The sequence below is a fragment of the Vanellus vanellus genome (assembly GCF_965231255.1).
Source record: "Vanellus vanellus genome assembly, chromosome: 2".
In the NCBI taxonomy this organism is placed as follows: domain Eukaryota; kingdom Metazoa; phylum Chordata; class Aves; order Charadriiformes; family Charadriidae; genus Vanellus; species Vanellus vanellus.
Genome location: NC_138906.1, coordinates 160,181,970 through 160,208,852, shown reverse-complemented (window position 1 = coordinate 160,208,852; position 26,883 = coordinate 160,181,970). Strand labels below are relative to the sequence as shown.

Sequence of the window (26,883 nt, the reverse complement as noted above, 5' to 3'; positions counted from 1 at the left end):
ATTATTTTCAGCTGTCCTTTGAGATGGCTATTTGAGCTCACCTATCATTCAATCAAGCTACTTGCACAGGACATTTAAGTAAATAAGATGCAAAATATATCGTTCAGTGGAATGTTTCCGATGTTTTGGTTTAATCTTTTTTGTTTGGTACTTATAGGGTTAAAACCGCAAGACCTTAATGTTACCAAAATGTCATTTACAATGAGAACACAATGGGTTTTCTTTTTGCTATGGTATTAATATTGAAAGAATGCAAAAAGAACCTTTTGTTTAAGCCGCTATTGCTAGTGCTAAAAGGCTTTTAAGGTAATCCTGTAGTTTCTGAGAGAGTTGCTTACATTTTCTTATCTAATTTTAAATACCAAATGAAGACAAATGCTCGGAGATGCCAGTATTAAAATTGAAATCAGCTGATCCTTGTATTCAAAACAGTCCCAGCAGCAACACAAACTGTTGATGCAACTCATGTAGTCCATGAGCCAGACTGGTAGATACTGTCACTTAGAAATTCAGAATTGCAAGCAGCATGTTTGCCGCATCTGGATTTTGGTTTTCTGCATGTACAGCAATACGATTTAAATAAGAATGTTATTTTTGACCGGAAAGTTACCTGACCATTTTGTCCCAACAAAACAATCATTTCAAAGATTTGCTTGCAAATGTCAAATCCAACAGCCGCCTTCCTCAAGCAGAAACACTTTGCAGTTTACCATATAAGTTCCCTTCAAGCAAATTAGCACCAGTCACAATGTGCGATGTAGGCTTCAGTGTTTAAAATAGACTTTGCCTTTTCCTGTGAGTACATCATGCACTTGTGTGATATTAAAAGTGTAAACATGCTGCAGGTTAAAATATGTAGTTGTTACGTTTTGTACAAGGCTCAGTCAGCCGAAAGGACCGTCCTCTGAAAGGACACTGCTCCTGGAGGCGAAACTCCTCCTGACTAAACATTTCCTGCTGAAGTACAAAGTGATGAAGTTACATGTCCTTACATAAATGGGGTGGTTTTGTTTTTCAAAACAAAACTACGGGAGTTCCATTAACAAAAAAAGTTTATCGAGTTTTAGCATGAGATACTCCAAAACCAAAAGCCAAACTCAGCCTGCTGAGATTCTTGTTGATTTGAAGCTCCTTTTATCCTCTAAGCCCAAAATTCAACTCAAATGAGAAGAGCTGATGTTCAGAAATATTTGTGGATATTCTAGGACTTATGGCCATAAATTTAAATAAGCATTTCCCATTAATTTTGTCAGAAGTTATCTGAGAATGAAATTATACAAATGTAGCAACATCAATTTACCATATAGATGTTTTCTCAGGGAATCTCAAACTAATTTATCGGGGATCAAATGCCGCTGCTGCCTTATGCCATACAAGGAGCCCATACAGTGAGTTAGCTTAGGAAGGAGGATGGGAAATAATGCTGACTTCTGTGTTTAGCTGAAATGGAAACCACAAATTTATTCAGAATAGCAGTATAGTAGAGCAGCGTAGCCTAAGGATATTTTCCTGATGAGCTTTAGCACGCCACTAGTTCTGTTGCTATTTGCTGCTGAGCTGATGATACTCTCCATGTTTGTGAAGACGCTAAGTAGCATGAAAAGAACAACTATACAGTTTACTAACAAAAGCATGTGTATTTCAATGATTTGATATTTTAATTAAATGCTACTGTCTGATCTACACCACTTTTATCAGGAGTAATAACCAAGATGGGAACCTTGAAAGTAATGAAATGAATGTAGGTGTAAACCCTTATTTGCAAAGTGGCATCACCTCTTTCATACTTGGGAAGAAAAAAACCCAAATTTGCCACATGAAATGCTGGCGTGACTACGTCTGTACTAATCAAGAGGAGTCATCCGCGCAGTAGCCATGTGCACGGTGATTTCCTTCTTAAGCTAACGACTCACTTTGCCGCCAGGCTGACAGGTTGCGAATAGCCCTGGAGGCAGCTTGTCTGAGCATGCTTGACAGCATATTTGGTGCACAGCCAGGGACCTGGGTCAAGCTTGTTTCCAAAAACCAAGCAGCAACCACACTTGTGGTTGTATCGGTGAGCTCGTTATCTGTGCAGCGTGGCCAGGGGGGTGGCCTCGGGGTTGCTCGGTGCGGGCAGCGCAATCATATCCCACGGGAGATCCACCACCGGCCTCGGCACAGCTGAGGCGTTGATACCCCGAGGAGCTGACTTTGCACGACTAAAGCTAGACAGCCAAAAATACAGCCCTGCTTTTGGTCAGCAGGGCCACAGCCTCCTGTATCTGTCTCCTTATCTGGAGTGGAAAGATAATCTTGCTGTTCTCTACCTCACTGCTGTATGGTTTAAACAGTTAGCTGCATTGACGACAAGAAAAGCTATACGAGTGCAATATAGCTGTTCACCTCTGGCACATATCTGTGATGTTCGAAAGTTCGCAGTGATGATAGTAGTCATCATCACCTGATGACTACTGCCTAGCTCTTGTGAATGAACTGATGATCTCAATCTAAATATGACTAGAGTACTATCATATGAAAAATACCATAGTGAATATTCAGCTTATTGCAAAACACCTGTGTTAGTAGTTTGTGCTGTCGTTGCTATGTTCCTTAGCCTCTCCCGAAGCATTATCACCAATACCACAGAAATATTACCAGTTTGCTGTAATTAAGCCTGCTGTTAGCACTCGCAGTAAAAAAGGCCAGGGAATCAAATGGATTTGTAGACTGAATCACTGGGTGGAGGGCAAGACAGCACAATTTCCTTGACTGCAATGTCCCATCAGTAAGGACCGTGCTCTCCAGGGCTGCTTGGACTTTCTCCACCCGTGCTAGCTCATCCCAGGATGGACACGGAGATGCATTTCACATCAGAATACCAGGAGGAGTGAGATAAGCACGACTTCTACTGGCAAGCCTTACATGAGAAAAAGGCTGCGGCACAGCCTCCCCCAGGATCTAGCACAGACTAAGATAGCGGTAGAGCAGACGCCGTGAAATATAACTTTCACACTCTGCTGATTATTCTTTGACATTTGTGAAGTGAAACAGTGATTTCAGTTAGTGACAATTTATAGAGAGGTGCATCTTACGCATTTAGAAGTGAATCTCAGATACTGATCACAATTCAAAACAGGAAACATGGTTAAATCTGAAATCCACTAAAAGCTATCTGAAACAGTTATATAATTTGACTAGTTTAAATGTAAGCACATTTTTACAGGCAAGTTGTATAACTTATTTTTTATTAACATCATATTAATTAACTAATCTTGCTTCCAGTGAGTTGAAGTGAAGATAATCCAAGCCTAAAGAGGTCATGCCCATAGGGCTATTTGCTCTACTACCATTTGTATAGGCGAAAAGGAAATGCTGCTTCAAAGCAGCAAAGCTGAGCACTATATTCTCTTAACAGAGTTAACTCCAGAACTGTCAAAAACAACAGACCAATAGACAATTATGATCCGTAGCTGTAGATCTTCCTTTTTCATCTTTAGGCCTTGTGCTGTTCTCTTTCTTCCCCAGGATTTTTCTGTGTTCATTCTATTTCTAATATATTTAATATTTTATTTTAAAAGATCGTTTTTTATCCTGATGAGGAAACACAGAAGCTCAGCTGCTGTTACTCTCTGCTATGCTTTCATTTCTGTCAGTCTTCACTGCTCCAGTTTCCCTGGCCTGCCTCCTCCCTTTCTTTGCTGAACATGCTTTTCAACTCTGCAGTTTAAATTTTCTCTAAATAGTATTAAAGAAATCATGTCTGTAGCAATATGTCCAGCTTTTGTCCACAGGATTTGTTTAGGATAGCATATGAGGTTATTTTACAATCCAAAGACTAGCGATCAAGCTCAATAACCTCAGCCTGAAGAGGAACAATTCAACTTTAACAGTGAGAGTACTCGATTAATTAAACCAGTTTACCTATCAGTACGATGGATTTATCCTCACTTGCAATCTGCTGGAGAGGGGTCAGGTCCCTTTCCAACGTGAGCACTGTAGCTGACCCACAGACCTTAGGTCTGGCTCAGGAACGGCTGTGTGACAGCCCATGATCGATGTTCTTTGGGAAATTACAGGGGATGACCACAGAGGTCCTGTTTGGCCCTCAGGCCGTACCCCAGCCCCCAATCCATCCCGTTTCCATGCAGGCTAGGCACACCAACACAGCTCTTTTCCATGCTACGGACAACTCTTTCCTGGCCCAACCCCCCCGACAATTTTTCACTCTCCTTTCCATACTGCTTTTGATGCCACCAGCCATTTTTATCTTCTTGATCTCTCTTCCTCCTCCACTGCTCTTAACGAACACGAACCTCAATTGATTTTCTTCCTACCCCTTCAGTCGCTTCTTCAGTGCTTCAATTTTTTTTTTTTCCCCAAATGCATTTTTCAGTGCAACTCCCACACGGTTCTTTTCTTGGCTTCCTCCTACTCCTCTTGCCTACTCTACCTTTCAGAGTCTCATGACGTTTAACAATCATCTGTACGAGCCCAGAGCCTTTGTGCCGGAAAGCCGGATCACGTGAAAGCAGCAGCAGCAGCAATCACATGGCCATATGGAGGGCTTCTGCTAAGGCAATGAAATCAAAGAAACATGTTCAGGCAGGACCATGTCTCAGGAGTATTGGTCATATTTTTGCTGGCAGAACCGCATACAAATAGGTTTTTTTATGGGTACACACAAATCAGGTGTCTCCCTTTTTATGCTTACTCAGGCGTTGCAGCCTTTTGTTGATATTTTCAACTATTTTTGAGTTGTAGAGGCATTTTATTAGAATTACATACAAACCCCTGTAAAAGCCTAAGCGCATTCTAATACAGGAGTAGGACCCTATATACAGAACGTTAAAACCTTTGACATGGGCACATCCATATGATATTGTTCATTTTCAATTGTTCAGATTTGAGCATATTTACCATTCCTGAATTTCCCAGCTTCTGCGGGGAGAATCCCGAATACAAAGAGGAAGAAAACACGTAGTATGACTAAATAAATCAGACCAAAACAGCAGATGACCGTAATTACTTGAGCCTCCTGAGACCTAACCTTCTTTAGAGAGGCACATATGGGCCCCAAAACCTAGGCTTAAAAAAAAAAAAGGGGGGGGGGGGGGAATAAAACCCAACTCATTAGTGCTGCCTGACAATTCCCAGAGTTACATGATGCAATAACGGGTAAAGGATATTTTGACTTATTCGGAGATGCTGCTCGTGAGAGCATGCAGGGCTGGGGAGCACCACAGAGGCGGTGGGGTACCGGGGACACCGCTGTCCCCAACGCCATCCAGCCATCCCGAGAGCCACCCGCCACCTTCCCCTGTCCCTCTGAGACGGCTCAGGGGCAGAGTTAGCGGCACATGTCAGGAACAGCGGCTCCGAGGGTGTCACCCAGGCGTCTGAAGAATTACCTGAGGAGGGTAAAGGCCTCCGCAGACGGACCGCTCGGCGCGGCGGCTTTGCAGCACCGCCACCCTCACGCCCTCACGGAGGGAGCACACGGGTCTCCATGCAAAGGGGCTTCGGCTGCCTGCGATGGCCTTAAAAGAAAGGAGGGGTGTGCGGTGCGTGTGTGTGTGTGGAACAACAACCCCTGAACGGCGGCACCGCCGCGCCCGGGGTTTCACCGGCGGCTGAGACGGGGGCGCACCGCGGACGGGGGGGGGGACGGTCCCCACCGCCACGCCGAACCCGGTCTCCCGCCTGGAGACGGTGGAGCGCAGCAACTCCCCTCTGCTGCCTCCCCCCCAACGCTTCCACCAAAAAAAGCCCTTTTTTCACCATGAAAAAGCAGCGCGGGGACCCCGCGGGGGCGGGGCGGGGGGGGGGGGGGGGCGCGCGCGAAGCCGCGGGAAGGGGGCGGGGCCGGCGGGGGAGGGGGAGGCGGGCGGCGGGCGGCGGCGCCTGCGCAGAGCGCTTCCTCTTCGGCCCCACGTAACGGCTGCGGGCGGGCGCTGGGCAGCGCGTGTCAGTCACCGGGTGACTGTCAGCGGCGGCGGGAGCCCCCGCCAGCCCCGGCCACCCCCCGCCGCCCCCGGCCCGTCCCCTCCTTCCCCCCGGCCGGGGGGCGCAGCCGGAGCCCGCACAAGTTAGTGCTCAACTTGGCGGCGGTTTAAGGCGGCGGGGGTGGGGGGGGGGCTGGCCGGTGGGGAAAGGGGCTGAGCCCGGCGGGAGGGGGGGGCTGGCGGGCGCCGCTCCCCTCCTGCCTTCCCTCCCTCCCTCCCCTCAGCGCCGGCGGCGGGGCCGGGCTCGGGCTCGGGCTCCTCAGAGGCGGCCCCGTCCCCGCAGCCGTCGGGGGGCCGCAGTCAGCCGAGGGAGCGCTCCCCACCGGCGGGGCCGAGCGGTGCCGTGGGGGCGGCCTCTCCCCCCCCCCTCAGCCCCTGCCCGGGTGGAGGAGGGGGCGGCCGGGGGAGAGGCTGGGTGTCGAGGGCGAAGCCTCAGCCTCTCTCTGTGGCTCCGCTGCTCTGATGCTACGGGTCTCTGCTGGCTGGTAACATCTTCCCTCTGTCTTTTTTTTTCTCCTCTTGTCTTGTCTTCCTCCCCCCTCCGCCATCCTTCCCCCCCGAAAAAACCAACAACTTGGCTTCCCCCGCCCCCGGATCTGTGTGCTCTGCTCCTTCTGGGCTTTACCGGTGGGGCAGGATCATGCCGGACCAGATCACCGTGTCGGAGTTCATCGCCGAGACCACAGAGGATTACAACTCCCCGACCACCTCCAGCTTCACCACCCGGTTGCAGAACTGCAGAAATACGGTCACATTGCTGGAAGAGGTAAATCACCCCTCCTTCCCCCCCCCCCCCCTTTTTTTTTTTTTGTCTTTGAGAAAGAGCATCAGGACGGGGCAGTACCACCCGCCCAAATTCACGGGAGCTAGAGGCATTGGTATGCATGTAATCTGGTCTTTTAATTGTGGGACTTTGCTCTTGTGTTCAGCTAGTTACAGAAAGCTTTCCTGCCCTGGCTTCTTAAAGATTAGTGCGTAAAGCAGTTGCCTGAACTTTAATATTGCTGTACTTCTGTGTACTTAATGTTGTTGTACTTCTAGGTGTTGTCAGTTGTTGCAGTAGAAAAAAAGTGTGGATGTTGGGATTTTTTAGAGGGAAGATGAAGGTTGAGTTGTGTTTGGGAGCATTAGCAGAGGTTTTCCCCAGCCACTCGTTAGATCGAGTCAGTGCAGAACTCTAACTGCAGAAACCTGCCAAGGGAGACTTCGTTTAAGAAATGAGGTAAGGATGAAGGGATGAATGCCGAGTGAGGAAAATAACATGAAAACAAAATAGGTGGTGGAAGGAGAGCAAAATAACGCAGAAGTGATTATACAGTCTCAGCATCTGAACCTTGTAGCCTCGGTGTTGGGTTTTTTTTTAATGCTTATTATGAGCGTCATTTAAATGTTCATCCTGCTTTGCTATCAAGAAATAGGAGTGTGAAAACGGGTAAACATTCAGAGCTGGTTTCTATGGGATATTAGTCCACTGCTTCCTATTTAAGGTTTCAGTACGATTTCCTATAGACTAGGTCAGCAGTTATGAGGAAATGTCTTCCAAATGACTTTAAAACAAGGCAGTGTGTAGCTCTTCTCTTGCCCTGCGCTTGGCTGAAGGTACTAGCTTAATGACACTGAAAGAAGACAGGTTTCTGCTATTATTTCATAGATTGCAGTTAGTTGTTGTTTTGGATTGTGCACTTAGTTCATCAAGTATTTGTTGGTCCTTCAGGAGCCAGCGCATATCTAGGAGATGGATTTAATAGATTCTTTTTAGTTTTGCCGAATGTGTTGACATGAGCGAAGCATTTGGTATGCAAGGAAAGAGTGTTAATCATGGCATTCTCCTGATAGTCTTGGGTATGGAAAATAAAATTGCAGAGGATTAAATTTAGTTAATGTTGGCTTGGTAGAAAAACTGTCTATGTTCAAAATGGTAACGGTGCTATTGTTTACAGCAACTGACTAGGTAATAGAATGATTGTAAGCTTGCCCTTAAAATTAGATATTTTGATTTTGTTATGTAACCTAAATTAACTTCTGTAACTTTTCCATAATTATAACTGCTTTTTTCGCATGTAACTAAGCCATGGTTGCTTCTAGATTCGTCAGAAATCAACCTGTTTTGGTTTGTGTTTGACAGTATTGCTGCCCCCTGGTCTTAACTATGTGGAATAGGTACAGCCATTGGTATACTTGTTAGTACAGCTGACAGCATTCATGGAGTTAAGTGAAAATATGTATTCTGCCATCACTGGTGACTTCTAGGGTAAGAATACAGTATAATGCTTTCATGATTTGGGAGATACATCAGTACAGTCTGAGTGTGGTAATGTCTGTCCAAAGAAAACCAAAATACAGAAGATAAATACACAGTGTTTTGCACCATTTGTGGGGCTTGTGTGCATTTTCAAAGTTTTTATGTCTGATTTGACAGCAATAAGTCAGAAGAATAGAGAATAGTGACAGTTTCTAGTGCTTGTGTTGCTATTTCTTCAATTTCTTTTGTTTGTATAACTATTTTATGTGCCCTATGTAAACTGTTTGCAGTTTAAATTTATTCTGGACTTGTTTTCTATTATTTTTTAATTATCTGTAAATATAAAAAGCTTTATTTGATGGGAAACAAGATATAAATATGCTCTACTGTTACGTACTGCAAAAAATCTGCAACTTTCCCAAATTTTTTTTGTATTAATTTGCATGAAGAAATGCAGATGGTCAGAATCTGGTAGGCAAAGTGCCCCATTAGAGTCTTTGACTGTGTGTCTTTATTGTTGTGGCTTGCATGCACAGTTCTGCTGCTGCTACTTTAAAGCTAGGTAGGTTTCTGTGCATCTGCTTACCGAAGGCTGTGATTTGTATGAGGCAGGGGATTGAAATTGAATGGTTGAAGTGCCTGTTATGTAGATATTATTACTGCTGCTATTGTCCATGCATCATAGATGACTGAAGAGCTCTTCAAGCAGCTCCTGAACTTCAATTTTGAGCCCACTATATTAAGGCAAAGGGAGTGATCCCATCCTTACAGCTGTTTGATTTTTAACTTAATGTTGCATGTGGGTTGGAGCCTTCACTGGGCTTTTGCAGGCAGTGTCAAGATCTGTGCTGTTATGGTGCTGCAGCCTGAAGTATCTTAGGTCATTATTTTAAAGCTAACTTGATTCAACAACCTGCACCTACTTCAGTGACTGTAAGCTGGTTTGTGGATTAAACTAATTATTTTCTTTATTCCAAATAAGATTGTGAACTAGAACTATTTTCTGAACGGAAATGGTAGGAAAATTAAACAGATTTAAAAAAAGTTAGATCTGTTTCATAGCCTCTCAGTCTGGCGTAATTCCTACTGTAGCTCAGATCAGTGGTTAGATGGGAACCACCTTTCATAAAGAATGTGACAAAAAAGAAACAGACTGTTTTGTGAGTGTGTCTGAGTCTCTGTGTAGTTCTGTGAAGACATTACAGAATTGTGAATTTACTGTTCCTTAATCACAATTGAAATAATAAAATAGATGATGGACCCAGTTGCTGGGGTTTTTTTTCACTTGGTTGTCCTCCAGTAGAAGTACAGTTAGTTCAGCTGGGTGGATGGATATACGTTCTCTCTTAGTTGTGACTCTTTTCCTATTATACCTGCAGTTCTTTTCAGAGGAGACTTTGGATCCAGTTAGATGCAATTTTGGGACAAGTTTCAGGCAAAAAATCAGAGCAGACATTTTTATGGATTCTGATGACTTTCATTTGGTAAGTTTTTAGAGAAAAGCCCAACAAAATACAAAGATAAACTCAAAAAATCAGAACCCTGGGAAGGAGTCTCCAAAGGCCTTCTGTATGTTTGTGGGTAAATAAATAATAAATAAATAAACAAAAGCACCACCCACCCACCCCCCCAAAAAAAAACCCAAACCAAACCACAAACTTTATTAAAATATGTTGTAATATAAGTAAAGGAGAAAATAGTAAATACATGCTGACATGTAGTAGTTTATTGATTAGAAAGGCTTCATGCTACATTGTTTAAACTACTGAATCTTGAAAATTTGCAAGCTTTTTTTTTTTCCTCTTAAGAGACAAAACTTATATTTTTTTTGGTCATCTGGTCACACCAGACAAAAAAAGACCCTGTCATCTTTGTAGCCAGGCTTAGGCATCTTATATAGTAGTTGCGGAAGAACCGCGAGATTACATTTTTAATTGTAGGGGTTTTTTTGAAGTATGAGTGTTATTTAATGGTCTTCAGTAAACAGATTTTAAGGTTCATTTGATTGATAAAGTAATTATTTTATTTTCTTTTTTTCAATCTTTAAGAGGAGGGAACAAAACCATTATATTGTAGTCTAGGCCTAGTTTAAGAGTTTGCAGTCTGTACTTCTTTCCGTGTTGATTTCTTCAGCGTGTTACATATGGAAAGAAGACGTTTTTAACTTCATATTTCTGCATGAAACTGGGAGAAGATTTTTATAATAGTCATATGAAGAGGTGGATTATTATGTATGTAGATGGGTGGTTAATTACTTAAAAAAAAAAAAAAAGTTTAAATCCTAAGATAGTATAGAGAGATTACTAGTACAGTGTCTTAAAGCCTTTGCTTTGTTCTTATCGAACATGCTTTTATATCCACAGTACCTCCATGATTTGTGTTACTCAAGTAGATTTTGCAGAGTTGATTCTAATCCTTGAGTTGATACTACTGTGTGAGCTAGCTGGAATTTTTAGGGAATGATGACATCTGTTCTGAGAATAAGTAGCGCACATGTGGGATCACCACAAGACTGGCTTGATTACCATTCCACAGTGTCGCAGCTCCAGCTGAAAGGACATCTTTGCACTCCAGGGATAACTCGGTTATCATGACCAGGCAGTTCTGAGTCTTTCTCCTAAAGCAGCAGATGTTTTGCAGGACTGTCTTGAGATACAGAGGTTAAGCTTAAACATCTAAATTCCCCTTAGGCAGGCTGGTAGATAAGAAGGGACAGTTGGAAGCCGATGATACAATAAAGAATAGCTGCAGTTGTTTCTGATGCCTGTTTTACAGTTATACTTTTGTAATACTTGAGCATCTTTAATGATTCATGTAATTTATTTCTTTTGCTCTTCAATGAAAAGTTGAAAACTCAAAAAGTGCTTTCTGCCAATTAGATCTTGTCATATACATTCTTTTTTAATAAATTTTTATCTGATGAGTGTGATAAAATATGGCTGCACTTACGTTTGGATTTTTTTGTGTGTTTTTCTTAAATTAAAAAAACAAAAACAAAACAAAAAAAAACCCAAAACAAAACACCACCATTCCTACAATGGCTGTTGCTCATTTTCTTTTTCACTGTGCTGATTTGCTCGAGCTTAGAGGTATGTTGGTCTAGACTGGTCCCGTAACAGATGCACGCATGCTACTTCAGTGAAAGAATGACTGTTTGGCTCCTGCTCAACCAAACACAACTTTTGTCGTTCGCAGTGCAAGGCTGGTATAATCTAAGATAACTTGAAGGGGGAAAGTTTCTTAATGTTCTTCATTGTGTCATGGACATTTATCTAAGATTAGAGATGTGAAAGGGGAAAGTATGGGTGTTTTTTTGTTTTGCCTTTTTAAAATTTTCTTTGAAAATATGTTTTATATGAATCATTTTCAGTTTCCTGTGTCTAACTTTCCCTTTATGCTTCAATTTCTATGAGATTTTCTTTTTCTACTGGAGGAAAGAGTTTTGGGACAAAGGTAAGGGGACAGGGTTTTTCCTCCTTATGATTTTCTAGAAACTACTGTAGCACTGAAAACGCTATACAGTCAGTTCATCTACAGTGATTTCATACACTTTCTGCCACAAGATCCCTTTCCCACGACCAAGAATTCTATCAAGGGAGGCAGGTGAAACGATACAAGAGAACAAGAGCACTTTCATTCTAAATCAGTTTTTTGTTTTAGTTGGCAATATGTGCAGACTTTTCTCATTAGCCTGGGCTGTGAAAACTGGTAAGATCTCTTTTGTGTGTGTGTCTGAAGAGAAAGAAATCTTTGTCGTTTCTGTCACTTCATTTCCACTGAAGCATCACCTCTGTATAATTACGGCAGGTAAATCATTACATTCTATTCTTTATCCTTCTTTATTTTTTTAGTAAACTTCTATTTTTTTGGGGGTGGGGGGAATCCAGGAGACTCCAGCAGCAATGGACTTAAAACCAGCTTTATCTAACCTTATATCCTGTTACCAATGGCAGTCTTACTACAGTCTTGGATCATAGAGAGCTTTGTACTTAAGCTTTGTTCTTAAGTAGCAAGCAAGCGATCTTCAGTTTCCGAAGAAATATGCTTTTGGTAGCAGACCATCCTGAAAGTACCAGACAAGAAAAGTTTATTTGCCTAGTAAATAAAAATCAGGATAACTATTACTGGTTTTATACTGAACGGCAAATTGCACCAAAGACGTAATGCGTGAGCATTCTAAAATGCAGAGGCTGCAGTGACAGCTAATGGGTGACTCCTGATCACGATACTGAAAATGTGATGAAGAAGGAGACTTGACAGCAATATCCTGTATTTATAATAGCATGTTTCACAAAAGTGTAGTTGAGGATGCTTTTACACTTACCTGCTACAGGACTTATTCATTTAGTATGTAATTGGTTTTCCCCTTCATTTGATAGCAGTCGAAACATTTGGTTGTAATAAGCAGGCAATCTGCTTTTACCCAAATGTGAGTGATGCAAGGAAAAACAAGAAAAAATTCACTGGTAGCTCAAAGTTTCAGTTTTCATAGCAGATTAATAAGCTTTGCCTTTTGAGAATTTGTATTCATTTTAGACACATTTTTGAAAGTACTTGGTGCTTTTTTGTAGCTCTTAAGTTTTTTTAGAGAAGTACTGCTTCTCGTTTTGAACTCCCAGAAGGCTTCTTCATATTTGCTCATCAGTTACGAAACTGCGAAAGTGCTCTTTGGTGCACTCTGTTGTTCAGATAAATCCTGGCAGAGTGTACCATGTATTCATGGGAACTTGGGCCCTGATGGAGAAGAGAGGGATGCTTGTGTGACATGACTTAAAATTGGTTTTAGTGGTTAGATTGGAGTCCTCTGGAAATACCTTCTGTAGTTAAAAAGAGATAAAAGACTGCAGGTGAATGATTCCGAACAGAATTAGATCAGTTGATTTGACTTCCAATATTTTTCTCACTCCAATGAGTAAAACTCAATTTTCATAACTGTTGTTGTGATTTGTATTGATGTGAATGAAGGTGTTTGTTAATAGTTTGTTAATAATGAAACAAATTTAACAGAGAACTGTAAGAAAGATCATAACTTCTTACTTTGAACAGAATAGTACATTGCAATAAAATCATTAGGCAGAATCAAGCCAAGAATGCTAATTACTAGCATTGTTTTAGGTGCAGAGGTAGCCAATATAAGCACATTCTAAAAAAAGTGCCCTAAACCAATAATATATTTTTATATTTCCTGGGAAACTTTTTAGAATCCAGTTAATAGTATATGCCATGGTACTCCTGTTAGAGATTGTTCTGTCAGGTTTGATTGATAATGGCCAAGAGGCCTAAAGTTTATTGGTGAGTGTGAAGGAAAATTCCTGAGATAATAGCATGAGTTTCCTTTCCTGAAGGAGTACAGCTGGAAGTACACTCCCTGCTGAGAAGTACAGCAAACAGTTATTTTATATTTCTGAAGAGACAGTATTGATCTGCATCATATATATTGCGTTTTAAATACCAGTGGGCTAATGCTGAGGTTTTGTATAAGCATTGTGACAAGTAGGATTTTTGAGGACAGTGGGTTTGATTGTGGTGATTATGGGAAACTTTTCCTTTAATGCTCCTGTGAAAAAACAACAAAATGCTGTTGGTATCCCATTTCCCCCTTTACACACATAGATGTGCACATGGATGCACACACGGGCTCCTGGTCTCCTTCACTCACTGGTGAAAGGACAGGCCTGAAGTTCTGTTGTTAAAATGGTTAAGCCAGAGGGTGTATGCTTTTTCTTTCTTTTTAATAGCCACTTCTATCTTGACCTTACTTGTTTTATTGCTCTTGTTACGTTTGTTATCATGAGAAATACAGAAGTTTTTCTGGTGCAGAAGTAGGTATTTGCGATACCAATAGAGTCTTTTGTTTTTGTTTTTTTTCCTTGCCTAAGAGCTAAAAATCTAGTATGGTGCTGGAGATAACTTGCTGTGAAATAAAAGTCTGTAGGACTGCAAGGCCTTCGACGTGGTCTGTTCTGGTAGTCTTCTATCGAGGTTGGTGAGAGGTGGACCAGATAAAGTCACCTGCAGGGTGGGTGGGACAGTGACTGGGTTGCCAAGCCCAGAGGCTGGTGATCAGTGAAGTCCAGCTGGTGGCAGATTATAAGTGGCATCCCTTCAGGATCAATTTGCAGGCCAGTACTATTTGGTGTCTTTTAATTGTCTGGATGATGGGCTGGAGTGTTATCTCAACAAGTGTATTTGGATGATATCAAGTTGCTCAATACGCTGGCAGACAGAATCACCATTCTGAAAGTCACAGACCCAGAAAAATGGTGTGACAGGAGGAACCTTGTGGGGTTCAGTGAAGAGAAATGTGAAATCCTGCATCAGGGATGGAGTAGCCCCATGCAGCAGTACCGGCTGGCTTAGACAGGTTTCCAGGAAGGGACCTTGGACTTGGGTGGATGACAAATTGAATGTGGGTTGGCAGTGACAAAGGCCAGCCATATACTGGACTGCGTTAGTAAGAGTGCAGCCAGCAGCCATAAAATACTGGTTCTTCCCCACTATTCAGCAATTGTGAGGCCACATCTGAAGTGCTGCACTTGGGGTTCACCAATAAATGAAAGGTATGACGTGCTGCCAAAAGTCCAGGTGAGATCACAAAGATGATTAGTGACCTAGAGCACGTCCCTTAAGGAGGGAAGACTGGATTTCTTCAACCTCAGAAGAGAGGCTAAGGGAAGGTCATATTGCCTTCTTCAAGTATGTAATGGGAGGAAACTGAGAAGGCAGAAATTCTGACTAGATTTAAGTTTTTTTTGAGGGGGTGTGTGTATTTGTTTGGGGTTTTTTTAGTAGTAGTAGAATTTTGGGGTTGTTTCTTTTGTTTGTTTGTTCATTTTGAACCACGAGTCTGATGAACAGGTGCCCAGAGAGGCTATGAAACCTCTGTCCACGGAGACATTCAAAACTCCACTTGACTGTAGAAGTAGTCCTTCTTAAAAGTGTTTCAACTGCATAATTTAATCTTTAAGAAGATATGCAGGCAGAATAAAGTGGTCATTTAGTTTCATGAATGTATTTTTTTGTGTTTTCAGGTAAAAGTTTATGCTGAACTTATTCTTAGAAAAACAGCATGTTTAAACTTAGTAAAACTGATGTAAGCAAAGTTGAAATTTTTTTTTCTTCCATTAAAGACTTCTTTAATAGAGGAAATGGAATACTACTCACATTTTTACAAATCTGCATTTCAGAAAGTTTATCAAATTTAGGGTTTTACATGATTTTTAAGAATAGTTTGAACAGTTACTGAGTGTTTGACAAAGGTATGATTCTTTTAAAATTATCAACCTGCAACTCTACAAAGTCAGATAATTTATTCTGCGAAGTGATGACTGGGTTACAGCTTAAATACATCTCTGCTGGAGTAACTTTACTTCTATTAGAAAGATGATCTGAATTTTAGAGCTCCCACCTTGAATTTGGTACACTAATTTCCTTTCCTCTTGTATTATAGTTTACTTTTCAGGTAAATTGTCTCTTGATTTATGGAATCATGAAGCCAGAATTTAGGATTGAAGAGGGAAACATACTTAAAGAAGAGTTCTTGATACAAAACTTGGTCTTTTTCCATAGCACTTGAGAAAAACTTTGGGGGGGGGGGGGGGGGGAGGGGGACAAGAAGGAATAAAATGTGGCATGATTTATTTGCCATCAGAGTTGTGGCTTGTTATGAAACCATTAGGACTTAAATATCCTATTTTCGTTAGATTCCTAAGAATCATTTCATTTCATAGAATATCTCAAGTTGGAAGGGACCCATCAGGACTGTCGAGTCCAACTCCCTGCTCCTTGTAGGACTACCTAAAACTAAACCATATGACTAAGAGCATTGTCCAGATGCTCCTTGAACTCTGACACGCTTGGTGCTGTGACTGCTTCCCTGGGGAACCTGTTCCACTGATCGACTGCCCTCTCAGTGAAGAACCTTTTCCTAACGTCCAGTCTTCCAAGCTTCCCCTGACACAGCTTCATTCCATTCCCTCGTGTCCTATTGCTGGTCACCAGAGAGAGGAGATCAGCACCGTCCCCTCTGTTGCCACCCTCAAGGAAGTTGTAGACTGTCATGAGGTCACCCCTCAGCCTTCTCCTCTCCAAGCTGAACAAGGCAAGTGACCTCAGCTGCTCCTTGTAAGTCTTGCCCACGAGGCCTTTCGCCATCTTGGTCGCCCTGCTCTGGACACACTCTAATGATTTGATGTCCTTATATGGAGGCACCCAAAACTGCATACCATACTCGAGGTGGGGCTGCACCAGTGCAGTGCAGAGTGGGACAGTCGCCTCCCTTGACTGGCTAGCTATGCTGCGCTTGATGCGCCCCAGGACATGGTTGGCCCTTTTGGCTGCCAGGGCACATTGTTGACTCATACTCAACTTGCTGTCAACCCAAATCCCCAGATATCTTTCCATGGGGCTGCTGTCCAGCCTCTTGTCTTCCAGTTTGTATGTATAACCAGGATTACGCTGTCCCAGGTGGAGAATCTAGCACTTGCTCATGTTGAATTTCATACAGTTGGTGGTTGCCCAGCTCTCTAGTCTATCCGGATCTCTAAGGCCTCTCTACCCTCAAGGAAGTCCGTAGCTCCTCCTAACTTAGTATTGGTGGCAAACTTACATAATGTACATTTGATTCCTGCATCCAGACAATTTATAAAAACATTAAAGAGCCCTGGCCCTAAAATTGAGCTCTGGGGAACCCCACTGGTGACTGGCCATCAACCTGATGTAACCCCATTTGCTGTAACTCTTTGAGCCAGACTTGTCAGCCAATTGCTCACCCAATGTATTATGGACATGCCTAGCTGAGTGCTGGACACTTTATCCAGAAGGATACTGTGAGAGACTGTCAAAAGCTTTGCTAAAATTCAAACCCACCATATTACTGTCTTCCCTTGGTCAACTAGGTGGGTGACCTTGTCATAACAGGAAATGAAACTGGTTAAGCAGGATATTCCCCTCGTGAACTCGTACTGGCTGTGACCAATTACTGCATTGTCTCAAGTGTTTTTCAATAACTCCCAGAACAATCTTCATACTTTTACCAAGCACTGAAGTGAGACTGCAGGCCTCTAATTACCAGGATCTTCCTTCTTACCCTTCTTGAAAATTGGGTCAACATTTGCCAGCTTCCAGTTGACTGGGGCCTCTCCAGACTTTCAAACCATAGAAAAATAACAGAGAGAGGTTCTGGGATGACATCAGCCAGCTCTTTCAGTACACTGGGATGAATCCCATTTGACCCCATAGTCTTACCTTACCCACATCCAGCTGGAGCAGCAAGTCTCGAACAAGTTCAGGGTCATCCTTGTTTCTTTAAAACAAGACAGAAACCCCGTAATGATTACAATGAGATTGACATATATCTAATGAGAGCAGAGCATAAAAAAAACAAAGTTCCACATTTTATTTTAATTATTTACATTTATTTTAGAATTCAAAAATTTTGATATTAAGCATATCACTGAGAAAGTGTTTCAGTATTTAAATCTCAGTGTGTATACTTCTGATGCTATCAACAGAATTTGGTTTTGTTGTATTCAGGTCATCTTAGGAGGAGATTGTTGTGTTACTTCTGGGTGTAGAAACTTTGATTTCTGAGATGCTTCAGGTTTTAGTTAATGAAGACTATTTTTGCCCAAGCAATATTTAGGTTATTACATATTTTCTGGAAAAGTGATGCTTTTGCAGAACTCAAATTTGGATTGCACGGTGTTTTTGTAGAGCTGTTTTTGGTAGTTCTGAATCATGAAGGTGGCATGTAGCACTATGTAGCATTTAGTAGCACTGCTTGCTAGTTATCATAGAATGGTTTGGGTTGGAAGGGACCTTTGAAAGATCATCTGCTCCACTCCCCTGCTGTGGACAAGGACATCTTTCCTCGGTCAGGTTTCTTAAAGCCCCATCCAACCTGACCTTGAACACTTCCAATGATGGGGCATCCACAGCTTCTCTAGGCAGCTTGTTCCAGTGCCTCATCACCCTCATTGTAAAAAAAATTTCTTCCTTACCTCCAGTATAAATCTACCCTCTTTCAGTCTAAAACCATTGCGCCTTGTCCTGTCACTGCAGGCCCTGGTAAAAAGTCTCTGTCCATCTTTCTTATAAGCCCCATTTTGGTATTGAAACGCTGCAATAAGGTCTCCCCAGAGCCTTCTCTTCTCCAGGCTGAGCAACCCCAACTCTCTTAGCCTTTCCTCATAGGAGGGATGTTTCTTCCCTCTGACTATTTTTGTGGCCTTCCTCTAGACCCTCTTTTACAGGCCCATGTCTTGTGCTGGGGCACACATCCCTTCCATTAAGCCAACTGCACACTCAGCTTGGTGTTCTCTACAGACTTGCTGAGGATGCACTGAATCCCGCTGTCTATGTAATTAATAAAGGTATTTAACAGTACTGGTACCAATATGGGCCCCTGAGGGACACCACTTGTCACTGATCTCCATTTGGACATTGAGCCATTGATTCAAAGTCTTTTGGATGTGGTTATCCAGCTAATTCTTTATCTGTCAAATAGTTCATCCATCAAACCTGCATCTCTCCAATGTAGTGACAAGGATGTTGTGTGGGACCATGTCAAAGGCCTTACAGAAGTCAAGGTAGATAACATGAAAGTACATGACAGTGAACGTATGTGAATGTGATGCTCACTGCAAAACAAACAAGACTATTTTAATAAATGCTTCTACATGTCAATGTTGTTGTCTTGTAAGTACAATACAATGAAAGTAGTTGAGCTGTTGTTTTGTCTAGTGTGTATCAAAGAAGTGAAGACAACTGTTAGAAAAATGTAACAGTGATGTTAAAACAAACTTGTACACTTTTGTTCAGTGATGACTAGAGTGCCTGTTTAGGACCTTCAAAAGATATTTGTTAATTGTCAGTTTATGAAACTGTTGAATTTTAATAAAGCTGAATGATGCTGGGATGGGTTTGGGAAATTAAAGTCCCTTGACATGTTAAGCCATTGCTTCTGTGCTGAGGATGTTGTTTAGGAACTCAAGAAAAGTGGTCTGTAAAGTATGAGAGAGTGTGCAAATTCTGTGCCATGTTGTAAGCATACAGGACAATAACGGTCCAGTCCTGTGTTCTTAATAATGTAATGTACAATGGTGATGGTAAGTGCTTTTGAAATCAGCCAGAATGGATGACTTTTAACTAAGAATTTTTAAGGAGGTAGCTTAAATGGTAGATACACTGACATTCTCGTTGGTTGTGGTTTTGTTTTGTATTTTTCTTCACTCACTACATGTCAGAATTATGGGGAAAACTGTAAAACTAAGGGCTATGACAATGCAAGTGGGATATCTTGACTATGTCTGTTGTCTAATCCAACCTCTTATTCTATAAGAATGTTTGTGCTGTGTGTATTAGTCATTAAGATGGAACTCAGTGTAACAGACAACGAGTATAACTAACTGTCAAAACATTCAAGGCAACTTCAAAGCAACTTTAAAGAACAAGATGTTTGTTTTTACCGTAAAACTGGTCTTGCACGCTACATTTTCCTAACCTTCTAAATGATGCTTTGATTTCTTTTGCAAATTGTTATTCATATGAAGCCTTGCCAAAATTAAGCTTGATTTGGGAAATATTAGTTGGGCAAAATAATGATTTTTGCAAGGCAGGGATATATATAAATTTTGTAATTTTCAGTATATTGTCAGTCTGCAGCACCTGCGCTGCTGTCATTTTTTGGGGGGGTGTTCTGGGGGGATGGTCGTGGTGAGTTTATTTGTGGTTTCTCCCCTTCCCCACCTTGTAGCCTCTTTTGGGAGGGATGAAAGAAGCCTGCAGAGGCTCTTTGATGTGAAGACCTACTTAAATTCGTTTTCAGTGTTGTGATACCAGGGCTGTCTGTACACAGATTTGGAAAAAAATGATGGTGTTGCATGACTGATGTGACTTAACCATACAAGAGAAGTAACATCTTTTGGGACAGAGTCATCTACAGAAGCTTGGGTGTCCAAAATACTGTCTGCTCACTAGTACAGCTATAGGGAAAGAGATGCTAGTTCTCTCTCAAATCTCTTTTAAAAATATTTATAGTCCTCTGGCAGCAGTTTTGTTGTCAAGCTAGTGTTTCTTTCACAGGGAGTGCTTGGAAGGAGACCTTATTTAAACTGGCAGGGAAAATGAGAAGAAACACAATTTTTTTTTCTTTGCTGACATTTTGCAGGTTAATGAAGCTCTTTGTCATAGATGCTACTGACTTAAACCCTCAAATTCATTGCCTACCTTTCCTTGTCTCCCCATTTAATTTGAAGTGCTTTGAATGCTTCCTTGCTTGCTTTGTTCCACCACGTCTAGGATAGGTTCTTCAAAAATATTTTTGTCCATAGGTACAGTACTTTCTGGTTAAAATATCTGTAACAGTGTTGCTTTACTTCAGCAAAGCCTAATCTGCTGAACTCATTTGTAGTTTAGTATAGCTTCCTGTTTTTCTCATCTTATTTAATTGGGCAACAAGTTGCAGCAAAGCAGCTTCCTTTAAATTGAATCAGTGTATATTGTGCATATTCTAAATAGGGAAGCAACTAATGTCTCTTTGAATCTTACAAAATTCTTGGACATTTTTCTATAGCTTTAATTTTTGTGTGGAAGGCCAAAGCTGGTTGCAAATAAAGCAATTACCTGCCTTTCTGTGTATTCCTTTTCATTTTTATTTGATTTTTTATTTTCCACTGCATTGCTGTCTTTTGATGGTAACAATAAGAAGCTATCTTACCTTTTTTTTTTCCTGTTATCTCTATCGCTTCATGTCATATAACTCGTTCCTACAAGTAATGCTGCTAATTCATTGGGTCCAGGTGTGTGTACTGCTACCCTAAGATAATTATACAATAAAATTGACATGTAGAATTATTTATTAAAACCATCTTGTTTGTTTTGCAGTGAGCATTGCAGAGTGTGATTATTTTTATAGCAATACAGCTGTTTCTTTGAAACACTGTGTGTGTGTTTGCCTTGAGAAAAGCAAAGGGAAATAAGGAGAGTAAATACAGGCAGTCTAGCAAGGTGTAGAGCATAGTTCATGCTGTAAACCTAGGAAACAGTGACTGACTTGGGGATTAGTAAGAAATCACTGATTCATGAGTTAGACTGTGAGGGTGAACTACTGGATGGAGCGATGATATTCTGCTGGTAGTTGTAGTGTGGTGAAAGCACACGTATTTGCGCAAAGGTATTTGGATGGCTGCCACTTCTCTGATAGAATGATTTTGCCCGTTGTAAACATGCAGGCTGGACCTTTTGTCCATTTGCCAGAAGTTAAACCAGAAGGCTGTGACTTATGGCTTACTCAACAGTGCATTTTGGAATATCTTTCATCAAGCTGCTATATGAGTCTCTAATTCTGAAACAATTCTATAATCTGTGCTAGAGGAAGAAAACCTGAACTTTGTTTGTCATAAAGCAGTGTGAAGTAGAGCTGGAGCTTTGTTTGAGGTTTTAAAAGTAAGTTAATGCACCTGGAGATAACATATTAGGTGCAAGAAACATGATATCTGTTTGTGATTCCTGAGCATCAGAGTGTGAAGCACAGTGCTTGAAGGACTTCCCAGTCAGTACCGACATGCACTGTGCTACCAACCTCCTCAATAACTCTTCCATGTGGAGAGTTTCTGGTGCTTCTGTTGGAAGAATTTATGAAGGAAGTTACAGCTTGACCGTGATTGAGATTTTTTTAAATAAAGATCAGATCACTCTTAAAACAACTCTAGATGAACTAAATGTTTTATAACTCTGGGTTTTGATAGTATGAATTTTTAACTATTGCTTATACAAGTTGAAAGACTTTTTAGTGTTATCTCCTTTCTGGCCTCAAAATCTGTTATGTCAAGTGAACAACTGCAGGAAAAAGAACTGAAGATATCTTTGTCAGTTGAGTGCAAGAGAAGAGAATTTTGTCCCTGTCCAGTTAATGAATTTGCCTGAGATATTAGAAAATTCATATAAACAACACATTTTCCAGGTGACCAGTAATTGAGATTTCATAGCTTCTGAGAGTTTGCCTTGAAGTCAAGTAGTCTAGTTGAAGGAAGAGAATATTGAGGTCTCCACCTGAAGGCATTTGAGTGTATTCATTGAACGTATAAAATTTTATAAAAATGCTTATGTATTGAGCACTTAACATTAATGGAAGATTTTGACCGTAATCTGTCATCTTGCTCTTTTTGACAGGAGTGCGGGCAAATTCATTCGTATTGTAAAACTCAGAGATTCTAGTACTGTCTCATAAAACTGCAAGAGGAAATACAGTATTTCTGTTTTCAGAGTGGTGTTTGAACAGCATGTAGTTTTAACAGGAAGGAAAAAGAATGCAAGCCTAGAAGTGTATGATCATAGCAGACTGAAAATGCATTAAAAGCAGTTAATTGATTAAGCACCACCCAGCCTTTATACAAGGTGGGTCAGGCTAAGTTAAAATAAAAGGCTCTAGAGACACATGGTCATTTAGTGACGCAGCATAGGGGTCTGTGTCCTACACACAGTAACAATTAAGATGTGAATGGAACCTGCAGTTGGGCTTATGTGTTCTGTATTAATCTTACTGTTTTACCTTTGTGTGAGGGTATATACACAAAAAATATACAATGGTACAAGTACATTGGTTTATTGCAGTACGTTGTAGGCTCAAACAGGCTCCCAGTGATCAATGGTTTTATTTGTGTTGGGCTTTTTTTTGTGGATTAATGTTCAGATCCATTTTGAGTCTTCCAAGGAAGCTTTCAGTTGAGTTTGAAGAAGCCCTACTTACTACCTTGTTGATAAAAGTAAATGTGGTCAGATGTGTACTTTGTACGTTGTAGGTGGCCCCTCCAGCCTGGTTTAGATCTACTGTTCTGCCCCATTGAGTTTGCAGCCTTTGAAGCATTTTTTTCTTTCTTCTAATAATAGAGTTGAAAAAATGGAATAAAAGAATATGTTGGTTGAAAAGACAATTTGTCTAGAAAAACAAAAATGCAGGCAAGAGAATGATAGTTCAATGGCAGACAAACTGATGTGCTCCTAAAGTGCACATGATATATTTGTGTAATGGGTTGTGCTGTCTTGGACATTGCTTTCCAAAAAATTGTGTGAGCTTTATGGTGAAGTGTCAGGCAAAAGCTAGATGATGAAAGATTATGATCGTGTTCCAGGAACTGCTGGGGACCAGATATAGTTTAGTAACGAATAGCGTGATGTTTCATCTCATTGCTCCAGAATGTTAGAGGCAAAAAACTTATTAATTTCAAGTGAGGAAGGAGGAAGTGATGTTCAAAAACCTTAGCGGTATTAAACTTGCATAGTATGTTATAATGAAGTTACATGAATTTCTGCTCTGACTTTGAGCAGAACATTTGGATGGTACTAAATTACGGCCCATAGTAAACAATTTACTTACAGATATAAGGTTTACTTGCAAGATTTACTTAAGATTTAAGTATATTTGCTACCGAGTATAAAAATTAAATTCTTACAAGCAGAAAAATCCTTTCTTTTGCTGACTTAGTTTTACATTGGTGTTCATGCTTTCCAGCCAGCTTTTCATTCTTCTGTTGTACTTTGTACCTTGTCCCTTCTTGAGGGGCCTGATGTTGACGGATAACCAAATCTGTGTGAAAGGCTTTTAAATACCTCGGTGCTTGTGGCAAGATCTCCAGAAGACTTAGGTAACAACCCTTTCTATAAAAAGTGCTTTTATTTTTCAGAAATAAAGTTGTTATTCACAACTTAGTAGATTCTGGATAGTTTGTTCTAAAAGACAATATATGTCTGTCTGAATTGTACTAGTTATAACTTTTTATTATTATCCATTTTTGTAGCTGCTTTAGCTTAAAGCTTCTCAAACTCCCTGGCTTACATGAATATGACCATCTGTATTAAGAAATGAGAAAAGTGAATTGGTAGGAATTGAAACACACTGTGTGGGTTGAGAACTGTAGTTGAATTGTGTGCTATGGTTGAAACAGCAAAAATTTTATGTACACAAGCTATTCTCAAAAGTTTTCTAGGCTGTCAATTTTTTTTTTTCACCAGAAACTACCACCACATTGAGTCAAACCCCAAGTTCACCTGACCCGGTATCCTGCCTTTTAACAGTGATCAATAACAGATGCCTTGGGGAGAATGTTAAGACCAGGGAAACTTGCTGTGATACTTTTCCAACAACTTGCAGCTCAGAAATTTTCTGAGCTGAAGGTGAGGAACTATGAAACACACAGATGTCTTGGATATCCCTCATTAATTATGTGAGTTCAGAAAGAATTTGTTAGCATCCATGGAAACCTAAATTTTGCAGCTTACCTAGGACATGTTTAAGGGAAAAAGCAGACTATTAAATGAAGCCCGTATCCTGAAGATTTAGGTTGATGTCCCTAGTTTTAATAGCATGAGAAAATAAGTAACCTTCCCCTGTTTATTTCTTCTGTTCCTTACAGATTGTAGTCCTCTTGTTCTACATCAGTCATTTCTTTTTCAGGTTGAAGATTCTTAGTGTATGTCTGTGTGACCCCACCTCTCTTAGTTGAGGTAAAGCTAGTTGCCTTCATTTATCCATCTTTTACCTTTTTGAGGTACAAAGAACAAAATGCAGATGTACTGTTGTCCTGGTTCCGGCAAGGATGGGGTTAATTTCCCCAAGGAGCCGGCAGGGGAGGCACGTATTCCATACCACGTGACCCATGCCCCGCTATAAAAGGAGCTAGCCGGGGCGGGGGAGTGAGTCGCCACTCGGGGGCGGGTCGCGGCGGTGCGGGTCCGGTCGGTGCGCTTCGCGGCGGTACTGTAATCGCGTTCTTGTATTCCTTTACCGGTGTTATTGTTTTTCTTTCTTTCTTTTCTTTCTTTTTTCCCTTTGTCTGTTCTCTTAAATTATAATATTTCAACCCACGAGTTTTGCCCTTTTCTGCTGATTTTTCCCACGGCTGTGGGAGTCGAGTGAGCGGTTGCGTGGTTCTCTGTTGCTGGCTGAGGCCAAACCACGACAGTCCTTTTTGGCGCCCAACGTGGGGCTCGAAGGGTTGTAATAACGACAGATCTGACCAGAGCTTGTTAAAACAGATTTCTTGTATGTATTTCTCCTATTAGTTAAATAGTTGCCGGTTACAATGTTGCTTCGTTTGTTTACATGGCTGTGTTATGTAAATTCTTATATGCTGTATGTACTCCCTGTGATGCTGTTTGTTATCTCAGGGAGAGGGATCAGGACTATAATTTTGCTGTCCTGTGCAATATCAGCTTATGATATGGTAACATCACTATTCAAGTGGCTTTGTTGGGGTTTCTATGTAGTATTGCTGTCCTGTCCATACCTTGGTTACCGTCTCTCAGAAGTTATCGATAATCACACCCAATCTATGGGAGAAACAGGGGGAGATACTTTCCCCAGCTCTTTTGCCTCCTTTTTCTCCTTTGGGCCAGGTATAACACCTCTTGAGAATTTTGAATATCCTTGGGATGCTCAAACCAGCGTGTTCCTATTGCTATGTCTCCTGAATGTTTTTCAAGTTTTTTTTAGGGTAAAACAGCTGTTTAAGACTACCACTCAGAAATCTGTCCCAAGGCCAGATAGTCGGGTGGCATGGGATGTGGGAGAACATGGGCAGGTATCTAGAGAACTTCTCACCTCCAATGGTTTGGGACTTCACCCTTGAACAACTACAGGACCCTGATAAAGTAATAGAATATTTCAAAGGAAAATGCTGTGGCTATTCCAGAGAGGCACAACTTATGGCACTGTGTTGGGCCCTGGCCAGTATCTACCAAACACTGCTCAGTACTATGCAGGACCCTCAGGGGAAAGAGGGGAAAGCCAGACCAGCAGACAAGGAGCCTACTCCAACTCCAGTGGTAGGCACTAACTATGCCTACTCCAACTCCGGTGGCAGACAATGAGGCTACTCTAACTCCAGTGGCAGGCACTGTGGCTACTCAAACCCTGGTGACAGGCAATGCAGCCACTCAAACCCCAGTGGCTGAGGCCAAACCACGACAACTGTGAACGTGCATCTTGGTACAATGATGCCCTCTGTGCTGCTCTTACTCCATCCCTGATGACTTGCAGCATTATGGTTTGGTGGCTCTTGAATGTTCAAGGGATAGTTCAGGAAAACTTCTCTTAAAACTGCAACATGTTTTTTTGCTTACTCTGGTAATGGGGGATTCAGACTCACATTATACATATAAATTTACAAAAATGCGTATTTTCTGTGTGCATTGCTTTATGCTTTTGTATATTTTTTCATTTGCTGTCTTAATGGGCAGTTAGTATTTATGGTTACCTGTATTCTCCACATCTAGTTTTCATTTTTCTTACTTGAACAGCTTATATAATCAGCAAACTTTGTCACGTCACTGTTCACATCCTTTTCTAGATAATGTATGAATACATTGAGCTGCACAGATGATAGAGCTGCTTCCTGATGACTTCTCTTGAAGGATAAAACTGGCAGTTTAATTCTATTGCCTTTCTTTTTAAACAGTTACTGCTCCAGAAGAATGGTTCCCTCATCTCATGTCAGTTGTTTTTGTTTTTTCAGGAACCTTGCATATTGAACATTATGAATTTCCCAAAGGATTTAACATAGAATGTATCAAATAGGTTGCCAACAAACCTATTTGTCCACCAAAAAGTGGACATAGTATATTAAATTACTTGGATCTTGAGAGATCTCTTTACAAAAC

General features: G+C 41.3%; 1 protein-coding gene across 1 annotated transcript in view; it reads left to right on the top strand.

Annotated features, from left to right (window-relative positions):
- Positions 1-26,883, top strand: part of ASAP1 (ArfGAP with SH3 domain, ankyrin repeat and PH domain 1) — a 155,895-nt gene that overhangs the window by 24,278 nt on the left and 104,734 nt on the right. Inside the window, exon 3 of the mRNA XM_082499527.1 lies at positions 6,621-6,750. Coding sequence (XP_082355653.1) covers positions 6,621-6,750 — 130 coding nt within the window. The remainder of the gene's footprint in view (positions 1-6,620; positions 6,751-26,883) is intronic.